This window comes from Microcaecilia unicolor, chromosome 4 (assembly GCF_901765095.1).
Source record: "Microcaecilia unicolor chromosome 4, aMicUni1.1, whole genome shotgun sequence".
NCBI lineage: Eukaryota > Metazoa > Chordata > Amphibia > Gymnophiona > Siphonopidae > Microcaecilia > Microcaecilia unicolor.
In genome coordinates this window covers 353,498,911-353,514,981 of record NC_044034.1, presented here as the reverse complement: position 1 = coordinate 353,514,981, position 16,071 = coordinate 353,498,911, and the positions used below count along the sequence as shown (strand labels likewise).

At 45.7% G+C, this 16,071-nt stretch overlaps 1 protein-coding gene across 1 annotated transcript in view; it reads left to right on the top strand.

The window, feature by feature from the left end:
* The window catches only part of MBTPS2 (membrane bound transcription factor peptidase, site 2), a 52,891-nt gene that overhangs the window by 18,901 nt on the left and 17,919 nt on the right, over positions 1 to 16,071 (top strand). Inside the window, exons 4-6 of the mRNA XM_030202254.1 lie at positions 2,293 to 2,396; positions 6,429 to 6,556; positions 11,770 to 11,888. Coding sequence (XP_030058114.1) covers positions 2,293 to 2,396; positions 6,429 to 6,556; positions 11,770 to 11,888 — 351 coding nt within the window. The remainder of the gene's footprint in view (positions 1 to 2,292; positions 2,397 to 6,428; positions 6,557 to 11,769; positions 11,889 to 16,071) is intronic.

The window sequence follows — 16,071 nt, the reverse complement described above, 5'->3', positions numbered from 1 at the left end:
GAATGAAGCCTTGCAGATCAGCCAGTAACGCCGCTCCCAGAAACAGAATGAAGCCTTGCAGATCAGCCAGCAAAGCCGCTCACAGAAACAGAATGAAGCCTTGCGCCGGAAGAAGAGGACGTCGGCTGGTGGGGGTTGGGGTCCCCCACCAGCAAAGGTAGGCAATGGCGGGGGAGGGTTGGCGGCGGGAGGGGGGGTCGAGAGGGTCGTCGGCAGGGGGGTCCAGGGTCAAATCTACGGGGGCCCAGGCTACGCCACTGGTGCAGAGTGCCCTTTACAGAACACTAGCTTAGCGCGGATCATCAGTGGTGCCTTCTTTTGGGCTCCATTTATTAAATGGAGGAGTAGCCTAGTGGTTAGGGTGGTGGACTTTGGTCCTGGGGAACTGAGGAACTGAGTTCGATTCCCGGCACAGGCAGCTCCTTGTGACTCTGGGCAAGTCACTTAACCCTCCATTGCCTGCCGCATTGAGCCTGCCATGAGTGGGAAAGCGCGGGGTACAAATGTAACAAAAAAAAAAAAATCTAGCTCTTAACTGCATAAGTTAACCGGACAAATTGGACCGCATAAAACACAGACCTATCTCTGTCCAGTTTCACTTAGGCAGTTAAGGGGTTCCTTTTACTAAGGTACGCCAAAAAATGGCCTGCGCTGGTGTAGGCATGTGTATTGGACGCGTTCAGTTCCATTTTTCAGCGTGCCTGCAAGAAAGGCCTTTTTTTGTGGCCGAAAATTAACGTGCAGCAAAATTAAAACGCGCGTGCATCCGTTTTGGTCCCGAGACTTTACCGCCGCCCATTGACTTAGCAGTAAGGTCTCACGCGTTAACTGGGCAGTAATCGTCAGTGTGCGCGCACTGCCGATTACTGCCCAGTTAGCGCCAAGTGGTAGAAATGTTCTGACGCGTCAAAAATAGAATTACCGCCCAGGGCATATGGTAATTTGATTCGTGCCTTAGTAAAAGGGTCCCTAAGTGCTGAATATTGCACTTAACTGGATAAAGCAGTGGTTCCTAAACCCGGTCCTGGAGGCACCCCAGCCAGTCAGGTTTTCAGGATATCCACAATGAATATTCATGAAAGTGATTTGCATGCAGCGCCTCCACTGCGTTCAAATCTCTCTCACGAATATTCATTGTGGATATCCTGAAAACCAGACTGGCTGGGGTGCCTCCAGGACCAGGTTGGGGAACTACTGGGATAAAGGATAGCCAGCAGCACAAACCCGAGTATTCAGTACCAATGCTTGGACATGGCCGGGCCTTGAATATCTATATATATAAAAAGCACCACCAACGTTCTAATGAAGCCTCACTTCCGTTTTGCATGGTGGTGTAGATATCCGGTTTCACAAATCACAACCACGTCCACACACTACAGGGGCAGCCTACAAAGCAACCCTCACTGCTCCCCCCAAACGAAACACCCCAAACCCAAGCCCCTACCCCCCCCTTCGCCCCATCACACAACCCCCTACCCCAAATACCCCCCTCACAGTATCACACAAGCCCCTCCCCCTGCCACATAAACAAACCCCCTAGGAGCGCCTACATAGACGACAGTCCCCCCTACACCCCCTCTCCCAAGTCGCCGCCGCTTCCCCCTCTCCCTCCGCCCAGCAACTTTCCCTCCAGTCCCGCCCACACACCCACCCAACAGACCTGCCGTGCCGCTCTGATCTCTGCCCGAAGCTGCAGTACCAGACCAACAAAAACAACATCAGCTTCATGTAAACAGCTCTGCAGCTGCTCCTCTCGCCTCACGTCGCTCCTACAGGGTCCTTCTCCAGGGGCACTGATGTCCAGGCGCGAGGACCGGCTGCACAGCCTCCTGCAGTGCCTCGCCTGCTTCGTTCAAACAACTGATGCTGATTTTGTACCGCCGCACCGCCTCTGTGGATGGAGAGAGTTGCTGGCCACACGGAGAGGGGGGAGCAGCGACGGCGACTTGGCGAGGGGGACAGTGGCAGCGCAGACATCAGGGGGGGGGAGCGGTGCTAGCGCCCGTTTCATTCATCTGTGAAATGGGCCTTTCACACTAGTTAAGGTATAATTGCAAAGAATTGATGACCACTGTCGGCTGAATATTTGCCCTTAAATTTCTAGCTGTGACTCATCAGATCCACTGCAAATTCTTTTCGTGTGTAAATTAGTCGAGAGCTAAAGTTAACAAGATGGCCATGTCGTAAATCTGCTTGTTTTTGCTTGATCCAAAGCCATGGCAGCTTGTGCCTGGAAGGACCTGTCTCTGTGCTGCTAGTGTTATATTTTTGTTGTCATGCCTACCCAAACAGGTGCCTGGCGTAAATCTCCCTGTCAGCCAGCTGACCTATTTCTTCTCTGCGATCCTCATCAGCGGAGTCCTACATGAAATCGGCCATGGGGTGGCAGCGATAAGGTAAAGCATACCACTGTTTCTTCTGCTGTAAATAAACATAGGTTTGCAATGTTTAACTTTTATTTAAATGTGAGTGTTACAGAAATGGGCAATCTGGTGGAAAATACGTGTTTTTACCAAAAACATGGAAGGCACAGAAAGGTTAATTCTGTAATTGCCTGCGGTGAGCAAAAATACACTGTGCGCTGTTCCATAAAGTACTGTGTACGTGCATGGGGGCATAAATGTGGGCATGTCTCCCACATATTGCATAACTTACAGAATGCTGAAAGTTGTGTGCATGACGTGTAACATTTAGGCATTTCCAGTTATGCCGCCATTGACCTGGTGTAAGAGAGGATGCCTAACGTGTGCAGAGAAGTGGATTGATGCCAGTGTTCTGTAACGGAATTGGCGTGCACAGATGTGGATCGATGCCCGTGTTTTATAACGTGCTCTGCTTGCACAGATGTGGATTGATGCCTGTGTTCTATAACGGAATTGGCGTGCACAGATGTGGATCGATGCCCGTGTTTTATAACGTGCTCTGCTTGCACAGATGTGGATTGATGCCTGTGTTCTATAACGGAATTGGTGTGCACAGATGTGGATCGATGCCCGTGTTTTATAACGTGCTTTGCTTGCACAGATGTGGATTGATGCCTTTATTCTATAACGGAATTGGCGTGCACAGATGTGGATCGATGCCCGTGTTTTATAATGTGCTCTGCTTGCACAGATGTGGATTGATGCCTTTATTCTATAACGGAATTGGTGTGCACAGATGTGGATTGCTGCCCGTGTTTTATAACGTGCTCTGCTTGCACATATGTGCGGAATTTAATAGAATACTGAGCCAATTAGTACCAGTAATTGGCTTTTTTATGTTTAAACTGTTTTATTGACGATTATCACAATACAGATTAACTTAGAACATTCATATAACATTGCTTGATATACAAAACAGCATTCTTACAGCTTATTCAACATCGCCAAACACTTTTCTTCCCCATTTTTCTCCCCCCTCCCCTCTGAACAATTACTTGTCAAGTGCTAATATTAGATGTTAAATGACTTCTATTCCTAATATCATACACTTTAAGTACCTCGTTAGGTGCAATAGTGCTTATCACAAAATATCAGAAAACTAAACATCCAAGCTCTAGAGCACTGCCAAGCTTTAGCCATATACATCTCACTCAACCCCTTCAACCCCCCACCCAATACCTCCCCCCCTTGCAAGCAGGATTCCCCTCTGAACTAAATTTACCACTCCAGGCTACCCATACTCTCCATTATTCCACTATTTATCAGACATTAACAAGCAGACTACGTCCCTTTGGACTGAGAATTTGCAGGTATGGTGTCCAGATCTGTAGAAAGCGTACTCTGCGCTTAGGCGATTGTTTTGAGTCCCTAGCCTCCCAAGAGGCCAGGAGATGCACCTGATTGCGCCAATGCCAATAAGCTGGCCCTTCAGATGAGACCCAGTACTGCATAATGCATTTCCGAGCTACCAAGCTCAGCTTCCTACATAACATTATAGCTGGGGCACCTAATGGAGCAAACGCTCTTGGTTGGTCCAACAGAAACTGCCTCTCCGTTCCTTGAATTCTATTCCCCAATCGAATCAAAAACCCTCTTACCCTCTGCCAGAACATACGCACCTTGGGGCATTGCCATAATGCATGATATAATGAGCTGGGACCCCCTCCGCATTTAGAGCACCCCGAGTTGTCCGGCCCCAACATATGAGCCAGTTGTGCTTTAGACATATACCCCCGAAGGACCACTCTATAACCACACTCCCTCAGCCTCTCATCTGTTACCAATGCCCGGATGCCTTTCAAGGTAGCTGACACATCCCATGTTGCCAGTGAGGTCCCAAGATCTTGTTCCCATTTACGCTTAAGATCAACATATTGCCTCTGGGACCTACGCCTAGCCAGTGCCCCATACAATGCTGATACAGATTGCTTCTCCATCTGCAACTCCTCAAAGAAGACCCTTAGCAGTTCCCCCATCCGCCCTCTCAGGGGTACCTGGCTCAAAGATTTCATATAGTGTCGGACCTGTGCATAAGCAAATCTATTGCCCCAAGCCGAACCCACTTTGTCTTGAAGCGCGTCAAATGTTATCATTTCCCCATTTTCCAATAACAGGTGTTCCAATCTTGTGATGCCCAGCCCTTGCCATCTGCCAAATGTCGGGTTGTCTATCCCTGCTTCAAAAACAGGGTTACCTACGATTGGGATTTGATCTGTAACGTGTGGTTGGCCCCCCATTTGCCGCATCCACCACTGCCACGCCTCCCGAAGGGGCTGTAGTATTATACTTTTTTTAAATTTAGAAGGGAGCCGACTGCGAGGTAAATGGAGCAATGCTAATATATCATATGGAGCAAAAAAGGCTTCCTCCAAGTCCATAGGTGCGTGGTGTTCACCAGATCTCCTAGGTGACGCAACAAACACGCCTGATTATATAGGAACACATCCGGGACACCCATTCCACCCTGTCTCCAGCTCCCTATTAACATATTTTGGCTAACTTTAGGCTTTTTGCCTGCCCAGCAAAATCGACTAAAAAGACGCATCATCCGTTTCAAATCAGTCCGTGTTAGGCGTATGGGTAAGGTTTGAAGGACGTACAACCAGCGCGGAAACAGCACCATTTGGACTAAATGTATCCGTCCCATTAGTGACAGTGGAAGACTCATCCAAGAGTCCAATTTAGCTTTAGTATGTTCCAGTAAGATTTTAACATTCAACTGATATAAGTCTGAAGTATTCATTGTGAGTCGGATTCCTAGATATTTAAAAGACTCTCTAGCCCATCTCAATGGAAATTCAGGATCCCAGTGCCTCTGGTTCACCTCTGGCGAAGCCAGAGCTTCTGACTTATCTAGATTGATTCGAAAACCTGAGTAGTCTCCATATTCACGAAAGGTTTCCAATAACGTGTCTAAGGATTCCCTTGGGTTTGTGAGATGTACTAAAATGTCATCCGCAAATGCTGCGATCTTAAACATGTGGGTCCCTAAACCGACACCCCGGATCAAAGGGTTTGCCATGATATCTCTGATAAGGGGATCTAAAACTAAAACAAAGAGGAGAGGGGACAAGGGGCACCCCTGCCTTGTGCCTCTTCTGATATAGAAGCTTTCCGATTCTATCCCGTTCACTCTCAATAGTAATTGGCTTTTTAAGAAGTAATTATTGGCACAAATTAGATTTCATTGGCATTTACGTGTGTAAATGATCTGAAAAATGGGGGCGTGGAAATGGGTGGGTCTTAGGCGTAACAGAGGCCTTCATAAGATTAATGCATGTTGTTATAGAATAATGGGGATGCACGCCTAATGGTAGGCACTTATATTTGCACGTTTCAGTTGGTGCAAATGGCTGCACCTAAAGTTAGGCTTGACTCCTGGGCGTTAGCGCTATTCTAAAAACCAGGCCTAACCTTAAGCGTGGATTATAGAATAGTGTTTTTTTTTTCGGCACCAGTTTTCTAGTTGCTTTGCATAGAATCTATCTCTTGGTGCACATCATTCTGGCGCTTAGTTTAAACTGCATTGAGGGAGGGCAGTTAATGTCAGGTAATGCTTTTTATGGTTACAAAAGATGTCTCCATGGGTTCTCATAGGACCTCGTTAAACAGCTTGGATGCACTGAGGATTTGGAAATGAATGCAGGATGAGAGAGAACACATATCAGAAGCTCCTGGTTTCTGCCCTTCTTCAACTGTTTGTCCTTATAGCAAGAACAATTTGTAAATGGGGTAACTGAGTTATCAGCTTGTCTTGTGTCTTTCATTTCAAACCATCCAAAGTTCTTGTTTGGAGATCTTCAGCGTGACCAGGAATCGCTGAGTCCCACAACCTCTTCTGCCGCCATGCCAAAGTTGCTTTTAGCAGCGATATCCCATCCGTGACCTGACCAACCTAACAAAAGGAACTACTCTGGATTTTCTTTCCTCAGCGAAGATTTTTTCAAAGCGTCTAAGTCCATTTTCACATGTGTAATAATTGTTGGTTTGATTTTTTTTCTCCAGAGAACAAGTGCGGCTTAATGGCTTTGGGATCTTTATCTTTATTGTGTATCCTGGAGCATTTGTCGATCTTTTCACCACCCACTTGCAGCTTGTCTCTCCAGTCCAGCAGCTTCGCATATTCTGTGCAGGTAATTATGCTTTTGCATTTGTGAAGATTCTGTCCCTAGTTATGTGATCGTTTTCTGAGCTTTTCAGGCTTAACGTTTGAAGGATTACATATGGGAAGCGATCCTGTAAAAGGGTTCCACAGTTTAGGCGTCTGCTTTCTGAGGGCAGTGAGCCCAGAAACCAGAAGCTACCTACTTCTCCACCTACCCAACTACAGAAACACAACTTACAAAACCATTTACACAGCAGGATTCAGCTACTCCAAATGGTGAAACTCAATACCAAAAGCCATTAGAAATATCACTGACATCTCTATATATAAAAGGCGGCACCACCAACGTTCTAAATGAAGCCTCCAGCCGGAAGTGTGAAGCGGTGTAGATATCCAGTTTCCCCATGAGTGTCTGCCCTGCCCTCGCTCTCTCTGTAACACAGCTCCTGAGTCCTGACAAATATAAACAGTGAAGGAAAACACAGCAGGAATCCTGTAAAATTACCAAACCCTGCTCTCCAAAACTCCAGCCACCTCCTCCTCGCTCTCTCTGTAACACAGCAGGAATCCTGACAAATACAAACATTGAAAAACACAGCAGGAATCCTGTATAATTACCAAACACTGCTCTCCGAAACTGGGAGGGGGGAGAGAGGGGAGGGTGGAGACTCTGACTCTCTCTCTGTCACACACACACTTGCACATTCACTCTCTCTCAAACATGCACACTCTGATAAAAACCTTGCTAGCGCCCGTTTCATTTGCATCAGAAACGGGCCTTTTTTACTAGTCTGTTAAGAAAAGCTGTGAAAAAGTGATTTTTTAATCACTGGCTGCACGTATTATAGGAGAGTTTATCCACTCCTACCCTACCCAAGATAACGTTCAAGCAACTCTCTTTAACTAGTCCCTTATTTTGTTACTCCTGTTACTCTGTCTTATCTGTCTATATGTTCCATCTTTGCTTACAACCTATGCTGTCTATTGAAATGTTTTATTGTGTATTGTGTTGGCATTATAATGTAGCATACTATGCCATACTTTGTATTGTTGTTTGAATATTTTTACTGCTGTAATTGTGTATTGTTTATGTTGACTTATTACTACTACTACTTAACATTTCTAAAGCGCTACTAGGGTTACGCAGCGCTGTACAATTTAACATGGAAGGACAGTCCCTGCTCGAAGAGCTTACAATCTAAAAGACAAATGTACAGTTAATCTGATAGGTCAGACAGATTGGGGCAACCTATATGTTCGAAAGGTTAGGTTCCGAATGCAGCATTGAAGAGGTGAGCTTTAAGCAAGGATTTGAAGATGGGTAGGGAGGGGGCTTGGCGTAGGGATTCAGGAAGACTGTTGCCGTATACCGCCTTGAGTAAATTCCTTCAAAAAGGCAGTAAATAAATAAATACATTTTTTAACGACTTACGCTGCTGCTGTGTGTGAGCTTTGGACTGTGTTTCATTCGGAGGAACATATCACACAAAATTTTGGAAAGCATCAGCCTTTTGAAATTAGTCTGTTGAAGCCTCCTTTGTCATTGGTGTGACCCCTAACGCAGGTGCGGTAGCACCGAAACACGGCCCGTGTCGGGTCTTTCGTCAGTCAAAGTTCACTATTAAAGGATTTTTTTAATGAAAGAACTGTGTTCCCTTTTGTTTTTAAAGGCCCTTTGTACTGGTTTTTTTTTGCTTCATCTTTCAATTACAACCACTCCACTCTTGCTATTTGATACCCAAATTTCCCCAATAACCAGCTTTTGCTATCTAGGGGTATTCTTTGATTTGAATCTTTCTTTTGAGCATCAAGGTTATGCGTTACGCAAATCTCAGTTTTTTTTTCTTTTACATCTGCTGAGATCAGTTCATCCTTTTTTGACCATAATAACATTCCATTCTCTAATTTAATTCTCTGAGTCTTTCCCTTTTCATGACCCGCTTGGATTATTGCAATATCGTTTATTTAAGCATTTCTAATTCACCGCTCAAAAGACTACAGACATTACAAAATACAACCATTCATTTTCTTTTGTCATTTTGAAGAAATTCGACCATGTCACACCTGCCTTGAAAGATCACCATTGGTTGCCAGTCTTTTACCGTATTCACTTCAAAACTTTGTTTTTGGCTTTCAATGTTTTCTGTCGCTCTCCATTCCGTATTCTTCGTCACGCGTCCTACGCTCCGTTAATGACCACTGCATGGTCCTACTGGGGCCCCACTTAGTTCGAATGGAAATTACGTATCACGGGGATTTTTTCTTTGTTGCCCCACATTCCTGGAACTTCATGCCACTGTCTGTATACGGTGAATTCAATCTAAAGGAATTTAAAGAGCTTTTGAAGACATGGTTGATCCAGCAGGCATACTGTAGTGAGTGAGGCGGCTCTCTTGGGCACCGTTATTTGGGGGAGAGTATGTATGAATGCCAGCTTTGTATTGGATGCTATTTTAACTATGCAGCGTTCTTGTATGTATGTTTTTACTTTCCTATTGAATATTGTAGTTTATTTTCTTTGCTTTATTATTTTGCTTGTAAACCACTTTGATCTATCCTTCATTTAAAGCAGTATATCAAATTATGATGAATAAATAAATAAATAGAATAAACATTAACACCTGTTTTATTGAATTGCCTCCATACTGACACATAGCTTGGAAATGTACCCTGATGACACAGAGGGGCATAATCGAACGGGGTGCCCAAGGTTTCCTGAGGGCGTCCTCGCAGGACGTCCCCGCGAAGGGGCGGGGAAACCCGTATTATCGAAACAAGATGGGCGGCCATCTTTCGTTTCGATAATACGGTCGGGGACGCCCAAATCTCAACATTTAGGTCGACTTTAGAGATGGTCGTCCCCGATTTTCGGCGATAATGGAAACCGAAGACGCCCATCTCAGAAACGACCAAATGTAAGCCATTTGGTCGTGAGAGGAACCAGCATTCGTAGTGCACTGGTCCCCCCTGACATGCCAGGACACCAACCGGGCACCCTAGGGGCCACTGCAGTGGACTTCAGAAAAAGCTCCCAGGTGCATAGCTTCCTTACCTTGTGTGGTGAGCCCACCAACCCTCCCCCCTAAAACCCACTCCCCACAACTGTACACCACTACCATAGTCCTTAAGGATGAAGGGGGCACCTAGACGTGGGTACAGTGAGTTTGTGGTGGGTTTTGGAGGGCTCACATTTACCACCACAAGTTTAGCAGATGGGGGGGGGGGGATGGGCCTGGGTCTGCCTGCCTGAAGTGCACTGCAGTACTCACTAAAACTGCTCCAGGGACCTGCATACTGCTGTCATGGAGCTGGGTATGACATTTGAGGCTGGCATAGAGGCTGGAAAAATATTTTTTTTTAATTTTTTTTAGGGTGGGAGGGGGTTAGTGACCACTGGGGAAGTACGGGGAGGTCATCCCCGATTCCCTTCGGTGGTCATCTAGTCATTTGGGGCACATTTTTCTGGCTTGGTCGTAAAAAAAAAAAAAAAAAGGACCAGGACCAAGTAAAGTCGTCCAAGTGTTCATCAGGGACGCCCTTCTTTTTTCCATTATCGGCCGAGGTCACCCATGTGTTAAGCACGCCCCAGTCTCGCCTCGCTATGCTTCCGACACTCCCACAGATTTGGCCCTGCCCCCCCCCCCCCGCCAACAACCTTTCGACCCCCCCCCCCCCCCGCTGCTGTCAGGTACCTTTGCTGATGGGGGTCCCCAACCCCCGCCAGCCGAAGTCCTCTTCAGCTCCGGTCTCCGGCGCATTGCTGATCTGGAAGGATTCTTCTGTTTCTGTGAGTCCTGCCTGACGTCCTGCATGTTCGTGCAGGACGTCAGGCAGGACTCACAGAAACAGAAGAATCCTTCCAGATCAGCAACGCGCCGAGGACCGGCTGGCAGGGGTTAGGGACCCCCACCAGCAAAGGTACCTGACGACGGCGGCAGGGGAGGGTTGGCGGGAAGGGGGGGGTTGAAAATCGGGGGGGGGGGGGCAGCGGCGGCAGCGCCAGGGGGGGTGCTAAAATGCGCCCCCCTCACCTCGGGCTCTGGAACCCCCTCCCGCCGAAGTCTGGCTATGCCCCTGATCTGCATAACTGTGCAGTTCGGTGGAAAACAGACAAAGCAGATAAGTATGTGAAAAAGTACAATATTTAATGAATAAAAATCAAATAAAAATTAATTTAATTTTGATTTTTATTCATTAAATATTGTACTTTTTCACATACGTATCTGCTTTGTCCGTTTTCCATCTTGGAGTTTGCAGATTGATTACCCTGTTGTTTAACTATTATTTATTGCATTTGTATCCCACCTTATCCCAGCTCTTTGCAGGCTCAAAGTGGCTTACAATACATCATGAATAGTAGAAGAGTGTTAGTTAATAAACATTTAGTATTGCAGGGTTTTAGTCAGCATGATGATAGTAAGACAGAGTAATAGTGTACAAGCAGATATTAAGAGACAATTCTAAATATAGATGGGCGATTTGTACTGTGCAGTTCTCCAGATATTCCCTTAGCTGCCGCTATCTGGGGGTATTCAGCAGCACTATCCAGACTGCTCCCCAGTAGACCGTGGTCCTCAAAAATATCCAGTTAGTGGCAGTATTTAGACCACGAACTGGATACCTATGTGGTGTAAATTGGCCTTAGTAACATAACATACTAGATGACAGCAGAAAAAGACCTGCACGGTCCATCCAGTCTGCCCAACAAGATAAACTCATATGTGCTACTTCTTGTGTATACCTTACCTTGATTTGTATCTGCCATTTTCAGGACACAGACCTGGATACCTATGCGGTGTAAATTGGCCTTAGTGTGCCCTTACGTGGGTCTTTCCTGCATGCTAAGGCCATTTTTGCTGCGGCCGTAAAAAAAACAACTCCTATTTTGTAGATGGTACGGGATCCTGAGTTATCAGTGCGCTAACCAGTTAGCGTGCAGTAATATAGATGCGCTAACTGGTTAGCGCAGGAGTGTCCCCTCAAAAAAAGATACAGTGCATGGTTAGTGTGCACACATGGCAAAACTAATGCAGAACACGGCTTGTCCCGTGTTAGGCTTTTTTTTGAGCACCTAACGTAAAGGGGGCCCCACAGTTAGGAGAGCAGATTGCTGCCCTGTCTGAATATCACCACTGTCCGGAGAGTGCCGACTGCAGAGTTTAATTATTGACCCGTACAGGTTTTGATGCTGGTGCTAATTCTGCATTTAGAAAGTAAGATTGTTTTTCCCCAATTTTGTAGGTATTTGGCATAATTTCATTCTTGGGCTTGCAAGTGTCTTGGTTCTGTTCCTGCTGCCAGCACTTCTCTTCCCCTTTTACTTCACTGGAGTCGGTGCACTGGTCACTGAAGTCATAGAGGTAAAGCAGAACCAAATTGTGCATCATTTTGCTTGTGATCATGGTAGTTTTCAACAATTTTTTATTGATGAATATTTGTAAAACACAAATAACAGTCAAAGTCTTTAGCTTCAATACAACTTAGCCAACAATATAGACAGTTTGGTATAAGAACATGAATTTTTTAATGGAAGAAAAACCTCTCCCCAACATTAAATCCTCCGACCCCTAGCCCCCTACCCTCTCCTACCCTTCCCCTCCCGTTATCCCCCTAGCCGTCCTTCTCCCCCCCCCCCCCCCACACACACACACATATCCTCCTAGGCTTGTGTTCTGATAGGCAATGGAAGTAAAACCCAGACTGGCTCAATCTGTCCTCCTTTTTCTGGAGCCATATGGTAACCGTACCCAGGAGGGGGCTGCTGCCGGGGGGAGGAATTCAGGATGAGGGGCTCTTTTGGTCGGGGGAGGAGTCAGGATGGAGTAGGAGGCTGCACACATAGTTTTGCAAGTCCAGCAGTAAAACCAAAATAAGCCTGACCACGGATTTTGGGCTAGTTTCAGCACCAATACTAAAAGGAAACTTTAAGACAATACAGGAACGTAAAATGTTTGAAGGCGCTCCCTGTCTCTTACCTAACCCACCCCACCCTCATCCTGTGAGACTGTCACTGAAATGCTTTGATGTTTCACTTATATCTACTGTTATTTATCAACATTTGCTTATTTCTGATCCGATGAAGGAATAGCTGTCGAAGGTAGCCCATCAAAAAATGTGTTAAGTTAGTCCAATAAAAAAGGAATCAACTTATTTTGTTTTCTCTTGTTTTATTTTATTTCTATTGATTACCTTTAAAAGTGGACCAACGCGGCTACCATATCTGTCAGCACCAAAACCAAAATTCAGTCAGCCTCTATTTCTGAACAAGTCCTATCACTCTATTCGTTTTTCTGCACGCTGAACTGAGAGTTGTTTCTGTCCAGTGCACATCACTTTGCTCTTGTCTGTGTTAAATTTCATAAGCACATAAGCACCGCCACGCTGGGAAAAGACCAAAGGTCCATCAAGCCCAGCACTCTGTCACCGACAGCGGCCAATCCAGGCCCCAAGAACCTGGCAAAAAACCCCAAATTAATAACGATCAATGGACTTTTCCTTCAGAAATCTATCCAGACCCCCTTTAAACTCAGCAAGGCCGGCTGCCATCACTACCTTCTCCGGCAATGAGTTCCAGAGTCTTAACTACCTGCTGAGTAAAGAAAAACTTTCTCCGATTTGTTTTAAACCTACCACATTCTAATTTCATCTTGTGTCCCCTGGTTCTATTATTGTTACAAAGCGTAAACAAACGCTTCACATCTGTCCGCTCTACCCCACTTATTCCCCACTCATTATTTTGTAGACCTCTATCATATCACCCCTCAGCCGCCTTTTCTCCAGGCTAAAGAGTCCTGGCCCTCTTAACCTCTCCTCATAGGGTAGTCGTCCCATCCCTTTTATCATTTTTGTCGCCCTTCTCTGCACCTTCTCCAATTCCGTTATATCTTTTTTGAGATGAGGCAACCAGAACTGAACACAATACTCCAGGTGCGGTCGCACCGTGGAGCGATATGACGGCATTATAACATCCTCATGCTTGTTTTCCATCCCTTTTCTAATAATACTCAACATTCTGTTCGCCTTCTTAGCCGCCTCAGCACATTGAGCTGAAGATTTCAACGTCCTATCCACGATGACTCCCAGATCCCTTTCTTGGTCCGTAACTCCTAACGCGGAACCTTGCATAACATAGCCTACTTGTATTTTACTACTACATTGAATAGTTTTATGTTACTCTGCTAATTTGATCCTTTCTTTTGCACATCGTTAATGAGTAAGTTAAAACTGGTCACACAGTATAGATCCCTGGAGCCCTTTACTCCTTGGTGCATACTTTCACAGGCAGATGATCAAAAGCAAACGCCGGCGTTAGAGGCTGTTAGTGCCATACTGATGCCGGCGTTTGCTACCGCCCCATGATCAGAGCCCTCGAGCGCGTGAAACAACGCACTCGAGGGCTCTTAGCGCAAGTAGCATGCAAATGCATGCTAAACAGGGGCTGTTAGCGCAAGTAGCTTGCAAATGCATGCTAATCAGCGCTCAAAGCATTCATCCCCAATGATCAGCATCCAGCGCACCAAAGATTGGGTCGCTGGCCGCGACAAACCCTATGCCAGCTCCGAGCTGGCGTTAGGGTTTGCAGATCATTGGGGAGGAATGGTGAGCCCTGTCCAGCAGGCCCCCATTCCCCCCTACAGCAAACTTGCCAGCGAGGGCATCTTTCTCATAGAAACATCCAATTTTGGACGTCCTTAACTGACCATTGCAGAAACGTCCAAAATTTGGACGCCCTTAACTGCCCCGTCACAAAAACGTCCAAATTTTGGACGTCCTCAACTGCCCCGTCGCTATACCTCCGACACCCCCTTGAAATTTGGCCGTCCCTGCAACAGGGCAGTTGAGGACGTCCATCTTCCGATTTAAAGATGGGCGTCCTTCTCTTTTCATTGGTCTCCAGCCCAGACCTGTCAAACAAGTGCGGGAGGATTATGCTGAGCGCATGCTCAGGCACAATTCTCCCGCACTTCTACCCCATAATCAGAGATAATTGCACTGCTTAAATTTACATGTATTATCTCTGATCATAGGTCTAATAGCGACCCGCGCTGTTCCAGCTCTATTTTAGAGCGCTGTTTGGAACAGTGTGGGGCTTTTGATCATCTGGCTGTCAGGAAAATAAACCATTTAGTCCTACTCTTTGTTTTCTCTCTTTTAATCAGTCACTAATCCACAATGACTGTAATTTCCTGAGGAATGTCTCATGAAGAACTGTGTCAAATGCTTTCAGAATGTCCAGATTCACTATACTGACCAGCTCATTACTTTCCATATGCTTAATTCTAAAACATTACAGAGGTACACCTTTCCCAGCTCAATCTGTGCTGAATCTTCCTCATTAAGCCATGTTTATCCATATGGCTAGTAATTTTGTTCTCAGTGATTGCTTTCGCCATTTTACCCAGCAGTGATGTCAGGCTCACCGGTCTGAAGTTTCCTGGGGGCTGATGCAGAAAGGCTTGCGGTAGAGCCGCGTACCGATGTGTCTGTGTGCAACTTCTACCGGGAGAAGCAGCAACTTAATCATACACAGAAAAAGTTAGGGGGAATATGCCGGACACTCGCACACAAGGTTTTGCATTAAGTACGGCTTCTTACGTACATGTGCAAACCAAAACGGAAAGTGTTAGCATTCATCTGCACTTGTTCTTCTGTGCCTAAATATGAGCCTCTTAAAAAATTGTTTGCACTTGAAATTTTGAGAGGCTCATTCTTAAGTGCAGAAGAACATACATACATAAGTATTGCCATACTGGGAAAGACCAAAGGTCCATCGAGCCCAGCATTCTGTTTCCAACAGTGGCCAATCCAGGTCACAGATACCCGGCAAGTTCCCAAAAATGTACAAAACATTTTATACTACTTATCCCAGAAATAGTGGATTTTCCCCAAGTCCGTTTAATAACGGTCTGTAGACTTTTTCTTTAGGAAGCCGGCCAAACCTTTTTTAAACTCCGCTAAGCTAACTGCCTTTACCACATTTTCTGGCAACGAATTCCAGAGTTTAATTACACGTTGAGTGAAGAAAAAGTTTCTCTGATTCGTTTTAAATTTACTACATTGTAGCTTCATCGCATGCCCCCTAGTATTTTTGGAAAGCGTGAACAGACGCTTCACATCTACCCGTTCAACTCCACTCATTATTTTATAGACCTCTATCATATCTCCCCTCAGTCGCCTTTTCTCCAAGCTGAAGAGCCCTAGCCGCTTTAGCCTTTCCTCATAGGGAAGTCGTCCCATCCCCTTTATCATTTTCGTTGCCCTTCTCTGCACCTTTTCCAATTCCACTATATCTTTTTTGAGATGCGGTGAACAGATGCCAATGTGTTCTTTTCACTTTAGCTTTTGGTTGGACATGTTTGTTACTTAGCATCTGCCTTTAAAACTTGCCCAGGCTTCCTTGCGTGTGCAAAACAACTAAACCAACACTTAAATGTGAAAGATTGAAAAGAAATCCTCTATGCAAAACCTGGACGTCAGAAGCCAACGTCGTCTTTTCTGCATAGAATACATTGCGCTCATTACCATACGCTTTAATGCACTGTG